We start from the raw sequence: 19093 nt of genomic DNA on the forward strand, positions 1-19093 counted from the left end.
CAAATGCTTTTAAAAGAGCTGTTATCAGGAGAACATTGTGTATTCTAACAGCAACGTGGGGGTGATGATCAACCTTAATGGACTAGCTCATTCCATCAGTGCAACAACCAGGCACAATTTTGGGGTATCTGCAATGAAGAATACCATCTGTATAAAGAGAAAGAATTGTGGAGTTTAAACAAAGCCCAAAGACCTTTAATTTAAAAAAAATCCATTATCTTATTATGCAATTTTGCTATTTCTTATACTTTATTTTTCTACCTTAAGGATATGATTTCTCTCTCATCACATTTACTTTGGATCAATGTATATCATGGAAACAATGTAAAGACTAACAGACTGCCTTCTGTGGGGAGCGGGGAAAGGGAAGCGAAATTGGGGGAAAATTATAAAATTCAAAATAAATAAAATCTTTTATAAACAAAAAGCAAACAAACAAATAAAATGAGCTGCTATTTAAATAGTTCATTGTAGTATTGCTTCTATTACAGTTTCTTTGGCACTGAGAACTCAAAAGTTCATATTTAAAATCAAGAGCAATCAAGCACATCAAGAAGTTGGAATGTTCAGAAGTTTTGATTTCCTTTCATTTAAAGTATAATCTATTTTTTCCTCCTAAAAACTGTTTTATGGTGAGACTTTTGTTTTCCTGAGTTTCCTTCTCTGTTTTAATCTTGTTGAGTTCTTCTGTTGAACAAACCAACATTGTATTTATACATACTGCAAAGCATTCTTTTGCTTTTTATTTTCTCCCCTTTTACTTCTGGTATTTTCCCTCCTCTATCTCACCTTCCTCTTGTATTTTAAAGGGAATGAGGTGGAGTAGTGGCTAGAGCACTGGGCTTAGAGTCAGGAAGACTTATCTTCTTGAGTTCAAATCTAGTATTAGACACTTACTATCTGTGTGATCCTGGACAAGTCACATAGCCTTGTTTCTCTCAGTTTACTCTTCTATCAAATGAGTTGGAGAAGGAAATGGTAAAGTATTCCAAAATCTTTGCTAAGGAAACTCCAAATGGAGTTACAAAGAGTTGGACCTACTGAAATGACCAAACAACAACAATTGTCAGTATTTTAAAATGGAGTTTTACCAAATCACTCTAGGAATCAAAATCACCACATTGTTCCCTCTTTTCCTTCTCTCTAGAGTCTCCTTAGCCCATCCCTGAACACTGGCATAGGACATGGAAAATACTTCTTCTTGACAGGTTTATTGTTTAACATATATCTATTTAAAAGTCTTCAGCTTTGATGGGTACACCCTCTGGTCTCTCTCCAAGAATTCAAGCTCCATATGGAATGAAGGTCATATTAAATTTATAATGAATTTCCCATTCTGTCCAATGTTTCTCCCAAGTCACTAACAAAGAAACTGTGGAACATGAGAGTGACAATAACAAATCAGAGATGGGCTGAGAACCATGGGACCATATCAGAAAAAAAGATCATGCATCAGCTATTATCACCAAAGCTTTCAAGTTGAAAAGGTTTCTTCCCTTGAAGTGGCCTAAAAACTCTCATGCCCTATTTTGTATCTTCTTTCAGTTCATGCATATTTTTCATGATCATTCTGGGCCCTTATATAATTGTAAACCATACTGCAAACATGAAAAGTGACTTTTTTATGTGAGAAGCCACTTTATAGAAGGCAAAAAAGATAAGGCTGATTCTTTGGGGGGGGGGGATGACAATATTAGCCTCTTTATAAAGAGGCAATCAGTTAGTCAAAAACGTCCTTATTAAGCACCTACCATTTGCCAGTCTCTCTGCTAAGCACTGGAGATACAAAGAAATTCAAAAGACAGTCTCTGCCCTCAAGGAGCTGTACTACATCAATGCCCAGATACCAGATTTTTCTCTTTGGCTGACTGTGATGCAAACCAGTCATCTCTCTGTCTTTCCTCTTGTAAAATAGACTAAGTTTTGAAGCTGCTTCCTTTTCCAGAGGGCTTGCAATTGTAGGGAGAAATGGGGTTCCAATACACATTTTCTTTCCTAAGAAAGTTCCCTTTCATAGGATGTAGAGAGTTATTTGCATTCCTTGATTCAGGTTTTCTTTCCTGCTGTTCTGATTCTGACACCTGAATCCTTTACTCCTATTTCCAATGAACCAAATCAGGTTGACTTTCATATTTGTAGACAGGGAGTCTACAATCAATTATTTTCTCACAGATCAGCTTCCTGCCTTCTGGAGAGGGCTGCTGGAAATGACTCATCAATAAATAAACAAACATGCAAATAGCACAGGCAAAATATTGCTTATTAATACTGCAGACCACTTCTTACCTGGCTTTTGTGAGGCTTCCCTAGGACTTAAGAATCGAGGATCTGGAGAATCAGCAGAGACCCGATCAGACCATAGTGAATCACCCATGGAGATTGCATGCTTCAGAAGAAACCAATTGGGGAAAGAAACCATTAGCCCTTAACCTTGGTTGTAAAGGAAGAAGCAATGCCAATGTGATTCACTTTGTTAAATGTTCCAACCCTGTATTGGAATGAAGTGGGAATGAACTTGGGGCTATTGGTGACTAAAACCAGTCACCTGTGTCTTTTTTTTTTCTCTCTGCTCCTCCCTCCTTTCCTCCTTTCTTTCCTTTCTTTGCTCTTTCCTTCTACATTTCTTTCTTCCATGCTTCCTGCCTCCCTCCCTCCTTTGCTCCTTTCCTTCTGTTCTTCCTCCTTCCTGTTTCCTTCCTTTTCCCCCTTTCTTCTCTTCCTCCCCTCTCCCCTTCCCTCCCTTCTTTCTTTCCTTACTTTCTTCCCTTCTTCCCTCTTTCTCTCCTTCCTCTCTACCGTAATTCCTCCCTTCTTTTTTCCTTCCCCTGAACTTGCAGACCTTCATATTCTCCCAAGTTCATTCTAGACCATGATCTTAAAAAACAAAACTATATGCTTATTTTCTCTTATACTTCATTTGTATCTATAAGCAAGGAAAGGGGGTGGGGGTAAGCCCCACTGACCTATAGGAAGGTATTAATCTACTTAACATTTCTAAGTACATCATCCAAAGGATTTTGTTTTTTTAATCTTACATATGCTCAGCAGAGTTACTGGCAAAAACTGTACATTTTCTTCATTTCATCCTTTCAACATCAAATACTGAGCAGCCAAAATTGGATCAGACTTCAAAGCTGGCTCTGTGCTCCAAGTCACAGAGCGACTCCCCCATTTCACATATTGAATTCGAGCAGGATATCAAAGTGCTACCAGAGAACCTCGGGTCCTCGCTCAGAAAGAGGCTCTAACATCTGTAGAAAGTGAAGTGCGCAGACAAATCACCTCGGGGAGCAGCTCGCATTTATTCTCAGCAGCAAATTTCCAGCCTTTTGATTCTTGTATTCACTGTACCTCCCTGTCTTTCTACTGAACTAAAGTTCTTTAGCAAGCCGGGGTTTTTTTGTCTCAAAGACTTCAAAACCTCACTAACAGTTTTATGTGAGGATGGCTGGACTGAACAGATAGATCCAGGCAGCTTTCAGACCCGTCTCTGAAATGGCACTACCCTGACTTGGGGAATCCAGGCTTTCAGTTACCTTGTTTATTTGCTGGTGAAGACCATCCCATGTCTTGGGAGAACTCTGGGCAAGCTGCTGCCTAAAAATAAGTGAAAATGTTTCTTTTTAATTAAAGGAGTTTCAAATTGATTGTTTTCTCTCCCTCACCAATATATCATCAGAGATCACAGTTTTATTAAGTTCACATGGTCTGCTTTGTCCCTTCCCTTCTCCTCCATCCCCAGGTCAAAAAGATTCGATCAGCTTCAATTAAACCTATCCGAATAATGGGTCTTGAATATTACAATGCAGCAACAGACAGTTCTGGGATTCCAGAAAGAGAAAAAGCCAACTGCAGTGTTTCCAGCCATGAGAGGAGAACAAGTCCAGCGAGCACGTCTGCCTGATGAGATCACCCAACACAGGACTGAGAGAGCTGGAAGCAACTTTAAAGTAGAGTTAAACCAACTATTTTGCTGTTGTTGTTTTTTCAGTCATGCCTGACTCTTCATGATCCCATTTAAGGCTTTGTTGGGCAAAGATACTGGACTGGTTTGCCATTTCCTTCTCCAGCTTGTTTTACAGATGAGGAACTGATGCAGACAGGGTTAAGTGACTTGCTCAGGGTCACACAGCTAGTTAAGTGTCTGAATTCAAATATGAACAGGGGTTTTCTAACTCCAGACCTGGAGCTCTACCCATGGTGTCACTTAGTTACCCTTACTCTACCCTTATCATTTTATAAATGAGAAACCTGAGGTCCAGAAGTAAAGGGATTCACTTATCCCCACTTATTCCTCATATATCCATTTAATATCCCACATCTATGAGATTTAGTTGGAATTTGACTTTGAGAGTAGGGACACATTTTTTCCACCTGTTCTCATCATTTAACATAGTGTCTGGGACCTAGTAGGTGCCTAAAATGCTTCTTGGATGAACTCATGAAGGAGTTCAATATCTCTCTACTTTAATTTCCTGAGCTTGCAAATGGGGATAATAACACCCATAGCATAGATTTCACAGGATCGCTGTGAGGTCTGTAAAACAATTTATAGAACAATAGCTGGTATCACTATAGCACTTCGAGAGTTGCAAAGTGCTTTATAAGTAATACCTCATTCTATTTTCACAACAACCTTAGGATTGTACTTTTACAGATGAGAAAACTGAGGCAGGCACTGGTCAAGTGATTTGGTACTACACTCTGTGCTGCTATCCCTCTACCTCATTTATAAATTTTATAAATGTCAAGTACCATCTAATAGTGGGAAAATTAAAAGCATTATGAAAGAAGGACCAAGAGTTGAATGACTCTGATTTTGACATGTAGCATCCTAGAGCAGGAAGTAGGGCTTTTCTTTGGATTGCTCATTTCATTCCTTTAGCTGTTTCTCATTTTCCTCATCTTTACTGATATTGGACTAGATGCCTTCTGAGGTCTCTTCCATTCTATGGCTCAATCATCTATGGTCTTTACTTAATCTGAAATATACAATAAAAGCATTGAGATAGGGTATAAATAATGCTGGACTTGAGTTTGGGTTTTGTCCTTCACTTGCTGTTGTAACCCTTTAAACTTTCCAGGGCTCAGTTTCCTCATCTGTAAAACGGATAATACTATGTCCTCATTTTTACAGGGTTTTTGTAAAGATAAAGTGTTAATGTCTGCAAACCTCTTTGTATATATAAATCTTGAAGTTGACTATTTTGACTATTGGAGATGTGAAATATCTTTCCAGTCTTCCACCTAGCTTTGTGATCCAGTGACACTTGCCTCTTTGGGGTTCCCCACACAAGATACTCCATCTCCTGATGCCAAGCATTTTGACTGGCTCTTCCCATGCCTGGAATTCTCTTCCTTCCTCATCTCCATCTCCTAGTTTCCTTCAAGTCTCAAATCTTCTGTAATAACTTTTCCTGATCCTCCTTAATGCTAGTGACTTTCTCCTATTAATCATATACATCTGTTAATTATGAATAACTTGTTTTTCCAAAGTTGTCTGCAAGTGCTCTTTTTTTATTTCAATTTTATTTTTCCAATTACATGTAAAGATAATTTTCAGTATTCATTTTCTGTAAGATTTTGAATTTGACATTTTCTGTCTTGCTCCATTCCCCCCCCATATAGGTTATACACTCCACATTGTCTCTTATTTATTCATTCATTCATTCATTTTATTCATTTATTTGTTTGTTTGTTTATTTGTTTATCTATTCATTCATTCATTTATTTGTTTGTTTATCTATCTATCTATTTATTTATTTAGTGGAGTTTTGTCTCTTCTATTAGATTATGAGCTCCTTAAAAGAAGGAATCAGTGTTTTTGCCTTTCTTTGAATCCCCAGCACTTATCGTAGTGCTCAACACACAGTAAATATATAGATAAGTAGATAGGAAGAAAGAAAGAAAGAAAGAAAGAAAGAAAGAAAGAAAGAAAGAAAGAAAGAAAGAAAGAAAGAAAGAAAGGAAGGAAGGAAGGAAGGAAGGAAGGAAGGAAGGAAGGAAGGAAGGAAGGAAGGAAGGAAGGAAGAAAGAAAGAAAGAAAGAAAGAAAGAAAGAAAGAAAGAAAGAAAGAAAGAAAGAAAGAAAGAAAGAAAGAAAGATAGCATAAATGCTTATCATCCTGACTTGATATTACTTTGGGAGTCCATCTGTTTACAGAAGCATTTAATCAATACAATCACTATAGTGTTTGATATGTGTTTGATGATCTGTCAGTGTCCTCCAGAATATTATAGTATATTTGTTGAACTTTCAAATTGTAGGTATACTTTGTGGTCTAGCAGATATACCCTCCTTGTGCATCTTGGGTTTTAAAGGATTCAGAACCTTACTCTATAGCCCTTAAAGTTCAAGAGAAATTATAAGAATCCCAGGACTCATGGTAGAGTTTCCCCAAGATGTTTGCTCTAGTCCCAACATAGATCTGAGGATATTAAAGGATCATCAGAAAGACAAGTTGATTCTGGCTCCTCCAGGAGTCCTGAGAGGATTTAGAGAAAAACTGGAGAAGCTAGTTTGGTCCAGGAGCTATCCTCTTATTTTCCTTCCCCAACCCCGCCTCCCCACCTTTACCCTACTCAGTTTGAACATTTGAAAAGTCCTCTAACTGACATGGGCTTATAGGGACCGAATGGACAGATGACAACCCCTTATGCTCTCCCACTGGGAAATGTCACTTCAGTTTCCTTTCCTCCACACTCAAGCCCTTAGGAATAATCCATCCTGCCAAATTTTGTTTTGCCTTAAACAGTGATCACACAAGTCAATTCCCTTCCAAAGTTGAAGTGAATCTTAATTCCTTGCCAGGGACTTCACCAGGCATGCTGATGTCTGTTTCATGGTAGGGAGAATTGAGGGGAAGTTGTAAGGAAAAGATAATGATCCGTTTCTTAGAATTAGAACACAACAGCATCATGGAGGCTTAAGACTGCAAATTAGGTCCCTTCAGCTATTCCCTTGTTCTCAGAAGCCCCAGAATTTTCATTTACCAGGGATGCCTATGGATACACATGGGCAGTTTGTGTCTATGATTATCTCACTGGGTTATATCAAAGACACATGCTAAATGATATAAAAAAGAGGAATCTACAATCAAATTCCAAATCAAGTTACCCACAGATCTTAATCATTTAACAGTCTCCTCTTGTTTCAGAAAATGATGTCTTTTCAAAAATGAAAACTTGTGACTCACTAAAATATTGAGAATGTTTCACTTATCACATGATCTGAAAATCAAGGAAGCTATACTACACACACACACACACACACACACACACACACACACACACACAGAGAGAGAGAGAGAGACATACACACACACACACACCCCTTATTCTTTCTATTGAAATATCTACCCCACTGTTATTTTGTTATGGGGAAGAGAAGGATCCTGAGAAGAAGAAGCTGAGAACTTAGGAACTCTCTTTTTTTGTCTCCAGGGGTGAGGGGCACTATACTGAAGATAGGCAAAGCTTATCGGCTTTACCAAGGAGTCAAGCTGGTTCTTAACTTTGAAAGGACTCAGCTTTGTCAGTTCACCTAGGGGGTAATCAGGCTCGAGAAAAGTGATTCACAGGACTTGATTTAAAAACCTGAAGACTAGTAGTGAACCCTTCTTTTAAAATCACCATTGTCCAAACTTTCACAGAAACATAGATTTTGAGCTAGAGAAGACCTTTGGGACCATCTCATTTTACACAATGAGGAAACTGAATCTCAGAAAGAAGTGATTTACCCATAGTCAAACAGATAATAGGTAATGGGTGTGATATGAACCCTGGTCTTTCCCATCTAAAACTATGTTCTTTTCCAATGTCACAACTTTAAGTTATACCTTGAGCTCCAGTTACAAATTTCTTTCACATATGTAATATACATACATATGTATATCTTTATAATTGATTTTATTTTTACTTTATGGAATAAAATAAGCATTTCTATAACATAGTATAACAAAAACTGCTTACTTGTGGTATCTTCAACTAGATATCATAAGGACATTGACAACTCAATTGTCCAAAATTGAATTCATATTTCCCTAACTCTGCTCCTTTCCCTCAAGTCTTTATTTCTGTCTTCTCTGTTTCTTTATTAATCTTCCTAGGTCTTGGAGTCATTTTTAATCTTTTCTTTCTTTTGCCCTGTCCCACCCCAAGGAAATCACTGGCTACTCATCAATTATATCTTGATAGAATTATAGAATTTCTATGATTGTATTGGAAGGATTGGGAGGAATCTCAAAGAATTCTAGTACAATCAACACTTGTACCAGATATTGGACATATGGTCATTCTGACTTTCTCTGAAGGCTTCTTCTATTCTAGAAGAAAAAAAACACATTTTAGTCTTGGACAATTCTGTTAGGATTTGTTTTTCTTTCCATCAAGCCTAAAATTGCTTTTTTTTGCAACTTTTACCCCATTGCTTCTATTTCTTCCCTCTAAACCCAAATTTTTCTATTTTCCCTTCTTCCATGTAATAGCCATTCAGTTCTTAAAGAGAACTATGATCTTCCCCTAAATCTTGACTTCTTTGGGCTAGAGGTTTCCTGTTCTTTACAAAAATATTCATAAAACATGAACTTAAGATTTATCAATCACTATTCCTGTTATTTCCCACTGTGCACCATCCAGCTTATTAATACTTCCAAAAAAATGTGAAAACATGAGCTAAATAATTGCATCTGATCTGCACAGAATACAGCAAGACTGTCACCTTCCTTGTCTTTGTGGGTTAGGGAGACATCGGGGTACAATGGAAAGAGCACTGGTTTTGAAGGCAGAGATCTTGGGCTTGAATTCTACCCAAGCAACTCCAACAAGTCATTAAACCTCTCCAGACCTCAGGAAAATGAAGAGGTTGCACAAGCTAATCTCTGAGTTCCTTTCTTGTTTGAGATCTTAAAGTAACCTAAGATGTCATCACCATATTTTGCTACATATCACATTTAATTTATATTGAGCTTAAAGTTAACTACAAAATTCCAAGAACATTTTAAAGATAAAGTTTTAACCACAATACCTCCATCTTGTACTTGTGAACTTGAATTCTTGAACCCAAGCAGAATACTTGAATTTATCCAAACTAAATTTGATTTTATTAGATTTGGCCCAATGTTTTTTTTTTCTTTACAATCTATCTTTCTGCATCTTGATATCCAATGTGTTAACTATCTTTCCCAACTTTGTTTTACTGGCAAAATGGATAAGTATGGCATCTAGGCCGTCAGTGAAGTTATTGATTGAAATGTTAAAACAGGATAAGATGAAATAGAGATCTTTTTCTGACAACAAACCACTGAAGATATTATTCTTTTTATTGGGTCATTCAACCATATCTTAATCTTTCCAAATATATTAGCACTTCTAATGTAGTGGTTATCATTTTTTCCATTTTTTTACAATGATGACATCCAGTCCCATCATTAAGCATTTGTGATGCTTTTATTATGTAAAAGCACCCTGATAAGTACTGAGGATACAGTGTGACTAAACATTCTAAGCTCTGTCAAAAGCTTTGCTAAAATATAGGTAAATAGTATCCATGTCCTTCCCCTGATCACTGAGTCTAGAAACTAAGTCAAAACAGGAAAGGAGTCTTATTTTATTATTTTATTATTATTATTATATTATTATTATTATTATTTTCTGGCTCTTTGTGATCTTTTCTTTCTGGATGTTCTCTAGTAATCCATTAAGAAAAACCTTCATTGTGTCTCATGCATCTGTCACCCCCTTTCCATTTCCATTGCAATCAGTATCATTCAGGTTACCATCACTTTTCTTCTGGACTAGTGAAATATTTCTTAACTGGTCTTTCTGAATCTAATTTATGACTCTTCTATTGCCTCTCACATCACAAAATTATGCATATAATAATAACTCTGAAGTATCACCTCATACCTAGTAGAATGGCAAAATTGATAGAGAAGGAAAATGATAAAAATGAAAGATCTGAGGGAAAACAGGTATATTATTGCACTTTTTGACAGAGCTATGAATTGGTTTAGCCCAAGTGGAAAGTAATTTGGAACTATGTCTCTAAAATGATTAAACTAGGCCCTTTGACCTGGCAATCCCATGACTAGGTCTCTGAACAGCCCTATCCAAAAAAAGGTAAAGAAAGAGGTAAAGGATAAGTGTAAAAATATTTATAATAACTGTTTTGAACAATGAAGACTAAAAACTGGACATTGAACAGCTATTTATCAATTGGGGAATGGCTGGACAAATTATGGAATATAAAAGCGATGAAAAGTATCTTTTCAGAAAAAAACTGTAAGAGCTGAGGCAAGTGAAATGATTAGAATCAAGAGAATAATTTGTCAATAACAAAAATATGCTAACAATAAGCATCTTCAAGATTTAAAAACCAGTTGTTATTTCAGAGAAGCCATGAAGAGAGCTTTCTCTGCCATGCAGACTGATTGCAGTACATTTTTTTGGACATTGTTAATGTGGGAATTTGTTTTACATGACCAGACATATTGCAATGAGGGATTTGTTTTCCTTTATTTTCTTTAGTTGGAAGGGGGATAGGGTAGTAGGAAGTAGAGAAAATGAATTTTGGTAAATTAAAAAAAAATTAAGGCTCCAAATGGAGAGACCTGTTCATATCATTCCTCCTCTTGAAAACCTTGGATGACTCACTACTAATTAGGTTACAAGTTCATCTTTCTGGCATTTGAAGCTTTTCAAATCTCATTCCAAACAGCAGCCTCTTAAATATTGTCCATATTCCATATTCTAAACTGCTTTCCACCTCACTCCTCATCCTTAACTTTTCTCTTCTATCTCTATTTGCTAATAAATAATAATAAAATAAGAAATTTACAACTGAGAAGACCTTAAAAGTCATTAAATTGTACCTTAAAGATCCAACACTTTAATTTTTGGAGAAAATGAGGTCAATAAATATGTAAATATTTGCCCAGGGTCATATCGGTTCAAGTAGTGATGAAGAAATTTTAATCAGGTGCTGACTTCAAACTCAATGCTTTTTCATCTTTGTTGTTCACTGATGAACAATGTTTTACAACCCCATTTGAGATTTTCTTGGCAAAGATATTGGAATGGTTTACCACTTCATACTCAAGTTCATATTACAGATGAAGAAACTGAGGCATAACTTAACATAACAGGGTTAAGTGATTTGCCTAAGGTCACACAGCTAAGTGCCTGAGTTCATATTTGAATTCAGATCTTCCTGATTCCAGGCCTCGTACTCTATCCATTGTGCTGCATAGCTGTCCTTTTCAACTTTCCCCCCAGTACCCCCTTTACAGCAGGGCCTTGTTCAAGTGCCACATCTTCCATTCAGCCTTTTCCTGATCATCCACATGCCACCAAACTGAATGTCAGTTCCCTTTCTCTGCCTTACCTTCTCCTTCTACAACCAACATAACTCTTCCTTCTGTCCTAGTTACCTGTGCACATGTCATTTGCCCATTGGATTATAATTTCCTATGATCAGAATCTATGTTACTATCTATCTTGGTATCTATAATACCCCTATCATGGTACCTTCCACAGAGCAAGTGCTTCATGAATCTGATTTCAGCAGATGACTTTCCTTTTCTTTATGACTTAGAATTTCTAAAATCATAGTTTCTGTATGAAGCAGCAAACATAACAAATACAATTAGAAAGGCACTGACTCTGGAATCAGAAGAGTGAGCCTCACATTCTTGTATAATATGCAATAGCTCTGTGACTTTGGGCATTCTATTGTTTCTGGCCCTCAGTTTTCTTACCTGAAAAAATGAGGAGGTTGGATCAAGAAGAACTTTGAGGTCCTCTCTTCACTTCCTTCCTCTCAGTCTACAATCTCTAAAGTTAGTGTAAGTGAGAGAAAAGAAGGACTCATACAATTTTATAATATAGGACAGAGTATACAGTTAATCAGATGCTGCTGTTTTTTGTAATTGTTGTTGTTGACATTACTTAAAGTCTGTCACTTGCTGATCCTTTCTTTTTTCTTATTTGGATGTGTAGTTAATTTAGGGGCAGATAAAATAGCACAGTGGATAGAGATGCAAACTTGCAGTAAGGAAGACCTGAGTTCAAATCTAGTCTCAGGCACTTTCTAGATGTGTGACTCTGGGCAAGTCACTTAGCCTTGTTTGTCTCAATTTCTATAAAACAAACAGAAGGAAATGGCAAACCTCTCCAAAATCTTTGCCAAGAAAATCCCAAATAGGTCACAAAGAGTCGGTCATGACTGAAATAGCTCAACAAAAGCTAACCTATGAAACTTAGCTTCTGTCTACTTTTTACAGGGTTATCATATCCAATTTTTTTAAAAGGTGCTTTCCATGCATGCACCTCAGATAAAACTCAATGATTTGGGCTAATTCATTATAACACAAGAGATAGGTCCAGATCAAGATATAATTAGAGCAAAGAACTATTTGGTCCCTGAGGAGAGTAAATATAGATTCAGAGGAAGGTGTACTCGCTATTTTAATAAGGAGTGTTGATGTAAAACAAACAATATTCCAAAAGGATGAATTAAATTTAATTGATGATAAAGATTTAATAGGTTATTAAGGAAAATTGGTAGGGACACTCCCAACTTTTGAAATTCAGCAAAGATGATTACCATGTCTTTTCACAGAATATTTTTTTGTGCCGTTACCAGACAGAATACTGCTTTGAACTGATTCAATATTCTGGTTTAATAATTATTGATCTGAACCAATAGTCATTCTTTTTTTCTCTCATTCATTCATTCATTCATTCAGTGCAATCCCTGACCTCATGGAACTTAAAATCTAGCTGATTTCTTACATTCCTATTTGTGCTTTTACATAGAAGCTGTACGTTTGGAACAGTTGGTGTGATGGCATAAATCTGATATGAAACAGCTCTAAAACTTCTCAGCATCATTATTATGTAAATAACATAGACATATTTGCATAAGATAGGTATTTTATATTTTTCTCACACATTATCTTTTGAATGTCTTTGAAGATAGGAATTGGGGAATAGTAATGGAAAAAATGTTTTGAGGAAAATATAAGTTGAACCTAAATGTATCTGAAGAGTACAAGCCAATGCATAATTCATGAGTCATGAGTCTCTATACAGCTAATGTTCCTGAGTAAATAACTTTTTCTTGGTGATATTGATGTTTTCCACTGTTTATCACAATGCCAATTACTTAAACAATCAAGTTACTTTTTGAGCACCCACTATGCTGAGGAGATAGTATAAGACAAATATGCACCTCAGATAAAATTCAGTGATTTGAACCACAGAAATAACAGCTAACTCACCATAACATAAGAGATAGGTCCAAATCAGGATATAATTAGAGCATAGGAGAACTATTTCGTCCCTGAGAACCTGTTCTTGTTGTCTACATTCTTTCTGGGTAGAGAATTCTGACATCTAGCAAAACAATTCAATTATAATTAAAGTCTTCACTGGGTTTGGGGATGACTCTAACTTTACTCTGGGAGAGTGATCAGTATGTTATCTCACTAGGTAAAAATTTCTCAGAGAGCCTGAGATAAATGGCAACCTAGTTTATATCTTATTTTTTTCTGATCTACGTTCAAGCCTAGTTATAATGAGGTTCTATAAAGTGAATTATGTCATAGAAAAGGCATTGGAATAGGAATCAAAAAGAACTGGGTTTAGTTTCCCTTTTCCCCCCCTTAACTTATTTTATATGTTATTGAGTCATTTCAGTCATGTGCAAATCTTTGTGAGACCATCTGGGATTTTCTTGGCAAAGATATTGGAGTGGTTGGCTATTTCAGTCTCCAGCTCATATAATAGATGAGGAAACTGAGGCAAATAAGGTTAAGTGACTTGGTCAGGGTTACACAGCTAATAAGTATCTGAGACCAGATTTAAACTCAGGTTTTCCTGACTCAAGTATAGAAAATGTACCTGCCCTACGTTTTCTTTTTTTGTATGATTGTACAGTTTGTATGATCAGGAACAAATCATTTAACTTTTCCAGATCTCAGTTTCCTCATTGGGGGAATGGACTTAATGTTCCCTCAGATCCTTATAATTTTTTTTTAGCAAGGCAAATGGAGTTAAGTGGCTTGCCCAAGGCCACACAGCTAGGTAATTATTAAGTGTCTGAGATCAGATTTGAACTCAGGTACTCCTGACTCCAGGGCCGGTGCTTTATCCACTGTGCCACCTAGCGCCCCAGGTCCTTATAATTCTTATGGTCAATGACTTTCTGCTGTTCATTCATCAACATAACCTAATGTGAATGGATAGAAGACTAGATCTGCAATCAGAAGTACTACTTTGAATTCTGACTAACATTTAGTACCTTGTGTGCCTTTAGGCAAGTTATTTCTCCTCTCTGGGCCTCAGTTTTCTCATCTGTAAAATGGGAATTATTATCTAAAGTTCTAGAGGTATGATAACATTAAACCTACAGTAGGTAGAGGGAACTTCCTCCTTATAACAATGAAATCACAAGCTCACAGAAAAAGTTAGGCATTCTTGTCAAAGTCAGTGCTGCACAAAAGGTCTGATAGAGTAGGGGATAATTCATTCTCATTCCTACTATTATTGTCATATATTTATCAAGTCAGTTAAGTTTTTCAATGAATTGCTTTTGAAGTCAATTTTAATATTATTTTAATGAGACAGTAGGGGAGGTCAATCAAAGGGGCACCCTAATTCTGTTTTCTTTGTCAATATTTGGGAAAAGTGATAAGACTTTTCTCATTGTCCTACTTATCAGAGTTTTCATTCCAAGTTTTAAAAATTCTTTTCCAAATTGATAAAAAAAAATCCAAATTCCTGAAGCACATTTACCAATAGCCTGTCCCTTTTCACAAATATATAGGTATTCGCCTTCTTCCCCAAAGTAAATGTCCATGAAGAGGTGGTAAAAATCCGAAAATTTACTTTCAGATTCTCTAAGTTGATATAATTGAGGGAGTAGAAAACGTTTTTTAAAAAAGCAGTAGCACTAAGAAAAATTACAAGGAGAAAAGGAAGGGAACAGTTTGGACACCATAGACTTTGGCAGCTGCTAATTTTTCCCTGGTTTTAATTAAACAAAATGTCTGACAGCCTTTGAATTCAAAGCACATTTTAACCAGAATCTATTCTATATAAGGGCACTTGTTAGGTGTTAAGGACCCAGAACAACTGAATAATCTTTGACTTCAAAGAATTTACATTATCCAGGGGAATACAATGGGCACATAGATAAATGGGTAGCTGGGTTGCACAATGGATAGAGTGCCAGATCTACAGTTAGAAAGACCCCCCTGGGCAAATCATTTGACTCTGTTTGCCTCAGTTTCCTCATCTGTAAAATAAACTGGAAAAGGAAATGGAAAACCACTCCAGTATCTTTGCTAAGAAAACTCCAAATGCAGTCATGAAATAATGGACACAACTAAAAATATATCTGAATTGAAACAAATTATGTAGAGTTGATCCTTCTTAAATACTGGGTATACACATTTTCCTGATCTCTTTGCAGCAAATGATGATCAAACCTCACTTTTAGGTCATAAGACCTTGCCTTAAAGGGATTTTGACAAATTGACCATCTGTACCATTGTTTCCATGAAACTAACTTTTTTGCCTAATGGCCTCTTTAGATGGGTACACCTTTAATTGGAGCTTCAAGTCACTTGAGTTGAAAGCAAATTATATTCAAATATACACACACATATGTGTACATATATATATATAACTATGAGTTTAGTACAAAGATAGTACAGCTCCTTTAAGATTTAGAAGACATCTCTCAAGGATGTAATTATAAACAGTGCTAGAAATGATAATAAATATTTCATAAAGCAGTTGCTCTAACTTAGTATTTACACATATGTATATATCTATGTCTGCACAGATATATTCATATACATGCTAGCTCCCACAAATCCCACTGGGAGCTCTATTTGACAGTATTTGTTCTACTCATGATTACCCCATCTCCCATAAGCCCATGCATTCTTAATTTTCCAGCTATTTAAAAAAAATCTCATTTCTATTTTGTATTCTTCTCTACTTCCTTAATTTATCTTCATCTCTGGAGGCAAGAATTATAGCTGAAGACTCACTTAGAAATAGGTAATCTTTCTTCTATAAAGATCTTTTGACTATGTGGGGGAAAAAAATCTGCTTTACTCATCCATGGTCTGCAATACAACACTTTAAGTTTGTCTGCTCTTTGGTGTTTTAAAGAGTTAGACATTTCAAGTGCTCACAGAAACACAGAATCCCAAGACTGGAAAAGATATGGGGGACTAGTTAGTATATCTTGTTCAGGTCCTAAAGATTACAATAGTCTTTGAATTGATCTCCCTGACTCCAGTTTTTCCCCTCTTCTATATATCCTTTTCTCAGTTGCCAAATTTGATATTCTTATAGCCCACTGATCTGACCATATCACTCCTCTACCCATGAAGTTCAGGTGACTCTCTCTGATTTCCAAGGTAAAATATAAGTTCCTCTATTTGATTTTTAAAACTTTTTGTAATCTGGTCCCAATCTATCTTCTTAGGCTGATTAAACATTACTTTTCTCATATATGACATACCACCTCCTATTTCCATGGTTTTGCATAGACTGATGCTCATGCTTAGAATACTCTACCTCCTTTCAATTTCTTGGAATTTCTCCCCATATTCAAGACTTGATTTAAGTGCTACTTCCTGTTTCCACAAAATGTTATTGAGTCCCCACCCCAAGATTACTTAACTGTTTCATCTTTTTTTTGTATCTTCAGAGGTTAGCACAATGCCTTGTACATGGAAAATATTTATTGATTGATGGTTTGCTTGATTGAATTTGGAGAAATTTCATATTTTTTTTCCTTAAGGGCAGAGGCTTTTTCATTTTTGACTTTCTATTTCTAAGAGCCCAGCACAGTATCAGACAGATAGTAGGTATCTAATAAATGCTTCCTGAATTTAGTTGAACCAGCATATGAACAAGAATTTCCTCAATAATATACCCAACTAGCCATTCAAATGTTGCTTGAAAACTTTCACTGAGGGAGGGTCCGCTACTTCCTTAAACAGTTTATTTCACTTTTAGAAAGTTCTAGGGGTTAGGAAAATTTTCTTTACATTAAATCCAAATTTGATTCTTTATAATTTCCCAGTGATCATAAAAATCTTCCCCAGTTCAGTTGTCCTCCATCAGAAACTCTACAGATTTTCAGATTTTTCAGGTTGTTGTTGTTGTTGTTGTTGGGTTGTTTCAGGTGTTTACAATTCTTAGTGATTCCATTTGGAGTTTTCTTGATAAAGATCCTGGAGTAATTTGCCATTGTTCTTCTCCAACTCATTTTACAGATGAGGAAACCAAGGCAAACAGGGTTAAATGACTTATTCAGAGTCACACAATTGGCAAATATCTGGGGCCAGATTTGAACTCATGAAAGTTAGTCTCCCTGATTCCAAGTCCAGTGCTCTATCCAATGCATCACCTAGTCAATACCATTTCTAAACTGTGTCACCCAGATATATAATAGTGATCTAATACTGAATTTGGGTCAATAAGTGACTTGGACAAACATTGATCATGCACTTGATTTTCATGTTAAATGTGAAATACACTTAAAAAGCTCCAAGTGCTTCATAGAAGCAATTCATGGTTTCATGCAGAAGCTTCTTTTTTTGCTGTTATTCTTTGTATACAGGAATGCTCATGTTTATTGATATCCAAGTTTAAAAATAACAAAAAGTCAGAAAAAGACTATATAATTTTATATTATTTTCTAATCTCATGATAGAGGCTACTAAGACCCTGGATTACTTTAAGACAAATTATATTAAGCATGCAGTACCCTGCCTTGCTGGTTCTCAATAACCTTCAAACTATTCTTTGGATAACTGAAGCCTTCCAATGTACAGACTAGATGATCTCAGATAAATCATTTCACCATGCTATGATGAGACAATTAATGCTTAATAAGGTTCAACTGAAATGCATATGCAATAGTAATTATAAAGCAGTAATTATAAAAAAGTAATACTTAATTTTTCAGGTTAAGAAATAAAATATAAAGTGGTTACAATTATTATTTTTAATAATTCATTTGTATTAACTAAATGCCATACACTCTTTGAATCTGATAGAGTCTAAGAATTTTAATGATTGAGCAACTTCTTTTATCTTGTTTTCTCTGTTTCACTTTGGTAGACTCAGAAAGCAACCTCAGAGCCATAAGCCTTCCAGAAACAGTTTCTATTACTTAAATAGAACTAATTCTAAACATTTTAGCTTAGAGAAGTCAAAAGATGAAAAGAGTTACCTCATGTCTTTGAAAATTTCTCTAACATAAACCAATTTAGAGTTGTAATATCTTTGAACAATAGACAATATTCTACTATTGTCATTGAAAAACGTTCAGAATTTAGTTCAGAACCTTCAGTAAAGTTTCAGAAAAAGAGTAACTTAAAGGAACTTTAGTACCAAGAGTCTGGTCTCAGGTCCCTAGGGTCTCCAAGGTACTTTCAGGGGGTCTTCAAGATTAAAACTATTTCCAGAATAATACTAAGATGTTATTTGCCTAATAGAATCCTCCTCCCTTTTTCAGCTATACATTTGTGTGAGGTCATATTCTCTTGAATATTTCAACCAAAACAACATTGAAGCAGATTAAATGAAGAAGATATGAGAATCCAGGTGCCTTCTATTAAGCCATACATTAAAGAGATTTGAAAAATTATGTAAAACAATTCTGTCCTCACTAAAGTTTTTTTTGTTATGGAGAATTTAGTTTTTAAAAAAACAAAAATATGTTATTTACATAAATATATAACAAGTTTGTCATTGTTATTTTTATTTATTTTTTGTTTTTCTCTTTTTAATCTTCCTTATTTTTAATTGAATAAGTAAATTTTTAGAAAAATTCAGTTTAAATTTCTAATAGCTATTCTTGATAAATATAGCCCACATAAACAAATGTTCTTTGGGATCTGCAGTCATTTTAAGCATGTAAAGGAATGCAGAGATCAAGAAGTTTGAGAACATCTATCCTAGAGATTTCCCCAAATTATTTAATCCAACTTTGCTCACTTCTTTTAAGGATTCTTCTTTCTATCTGGTCCAAGGTGAATTTAAGAACCACTTCCACGAATCAT

General features: G+C 35.7%; 1 protein-coding gene across 1 annotated transcript in view; it reads right to left on the reverse strand.

Moving 5' to 3' along the window:
- The window catches only part of MYO3B (myosin IIIB), a 567258-nt gene that overhangs the window by 107111 nt on the left and 441054 nt on the right, over positions 1–19093 (reverse strand). The window contains exons 30-31 of the mRNA XM_074212806.1: positions 3537–3597; positions 2287–2386 (exon numbers count right to left, since the gene is read on the reverse strand). Of these exons, the coding sequence (XP_074068907.1) occupies positions 2287–2386; positions 3537–3597 (161 nt within the window). The remainder of the gene's footprint in view (positions 1–2286; positions 2387–3536; positions 3598–19093) is intronic.

Source organism: Macrotis lagotis, chromosome 1 (assembly GCF_037893015.1).
Source record: "Macrotis lagotis isolate mMagLag1 chromosome 1, bilby.v1.9.chrom.fasta, whole genome shotgun sequence".
NCBI lineage: Eukaryota > Metazoa > Chordata > Mammalia > Peramelemorphia > Peramelidae > Macrotis > Macrotis lagotis.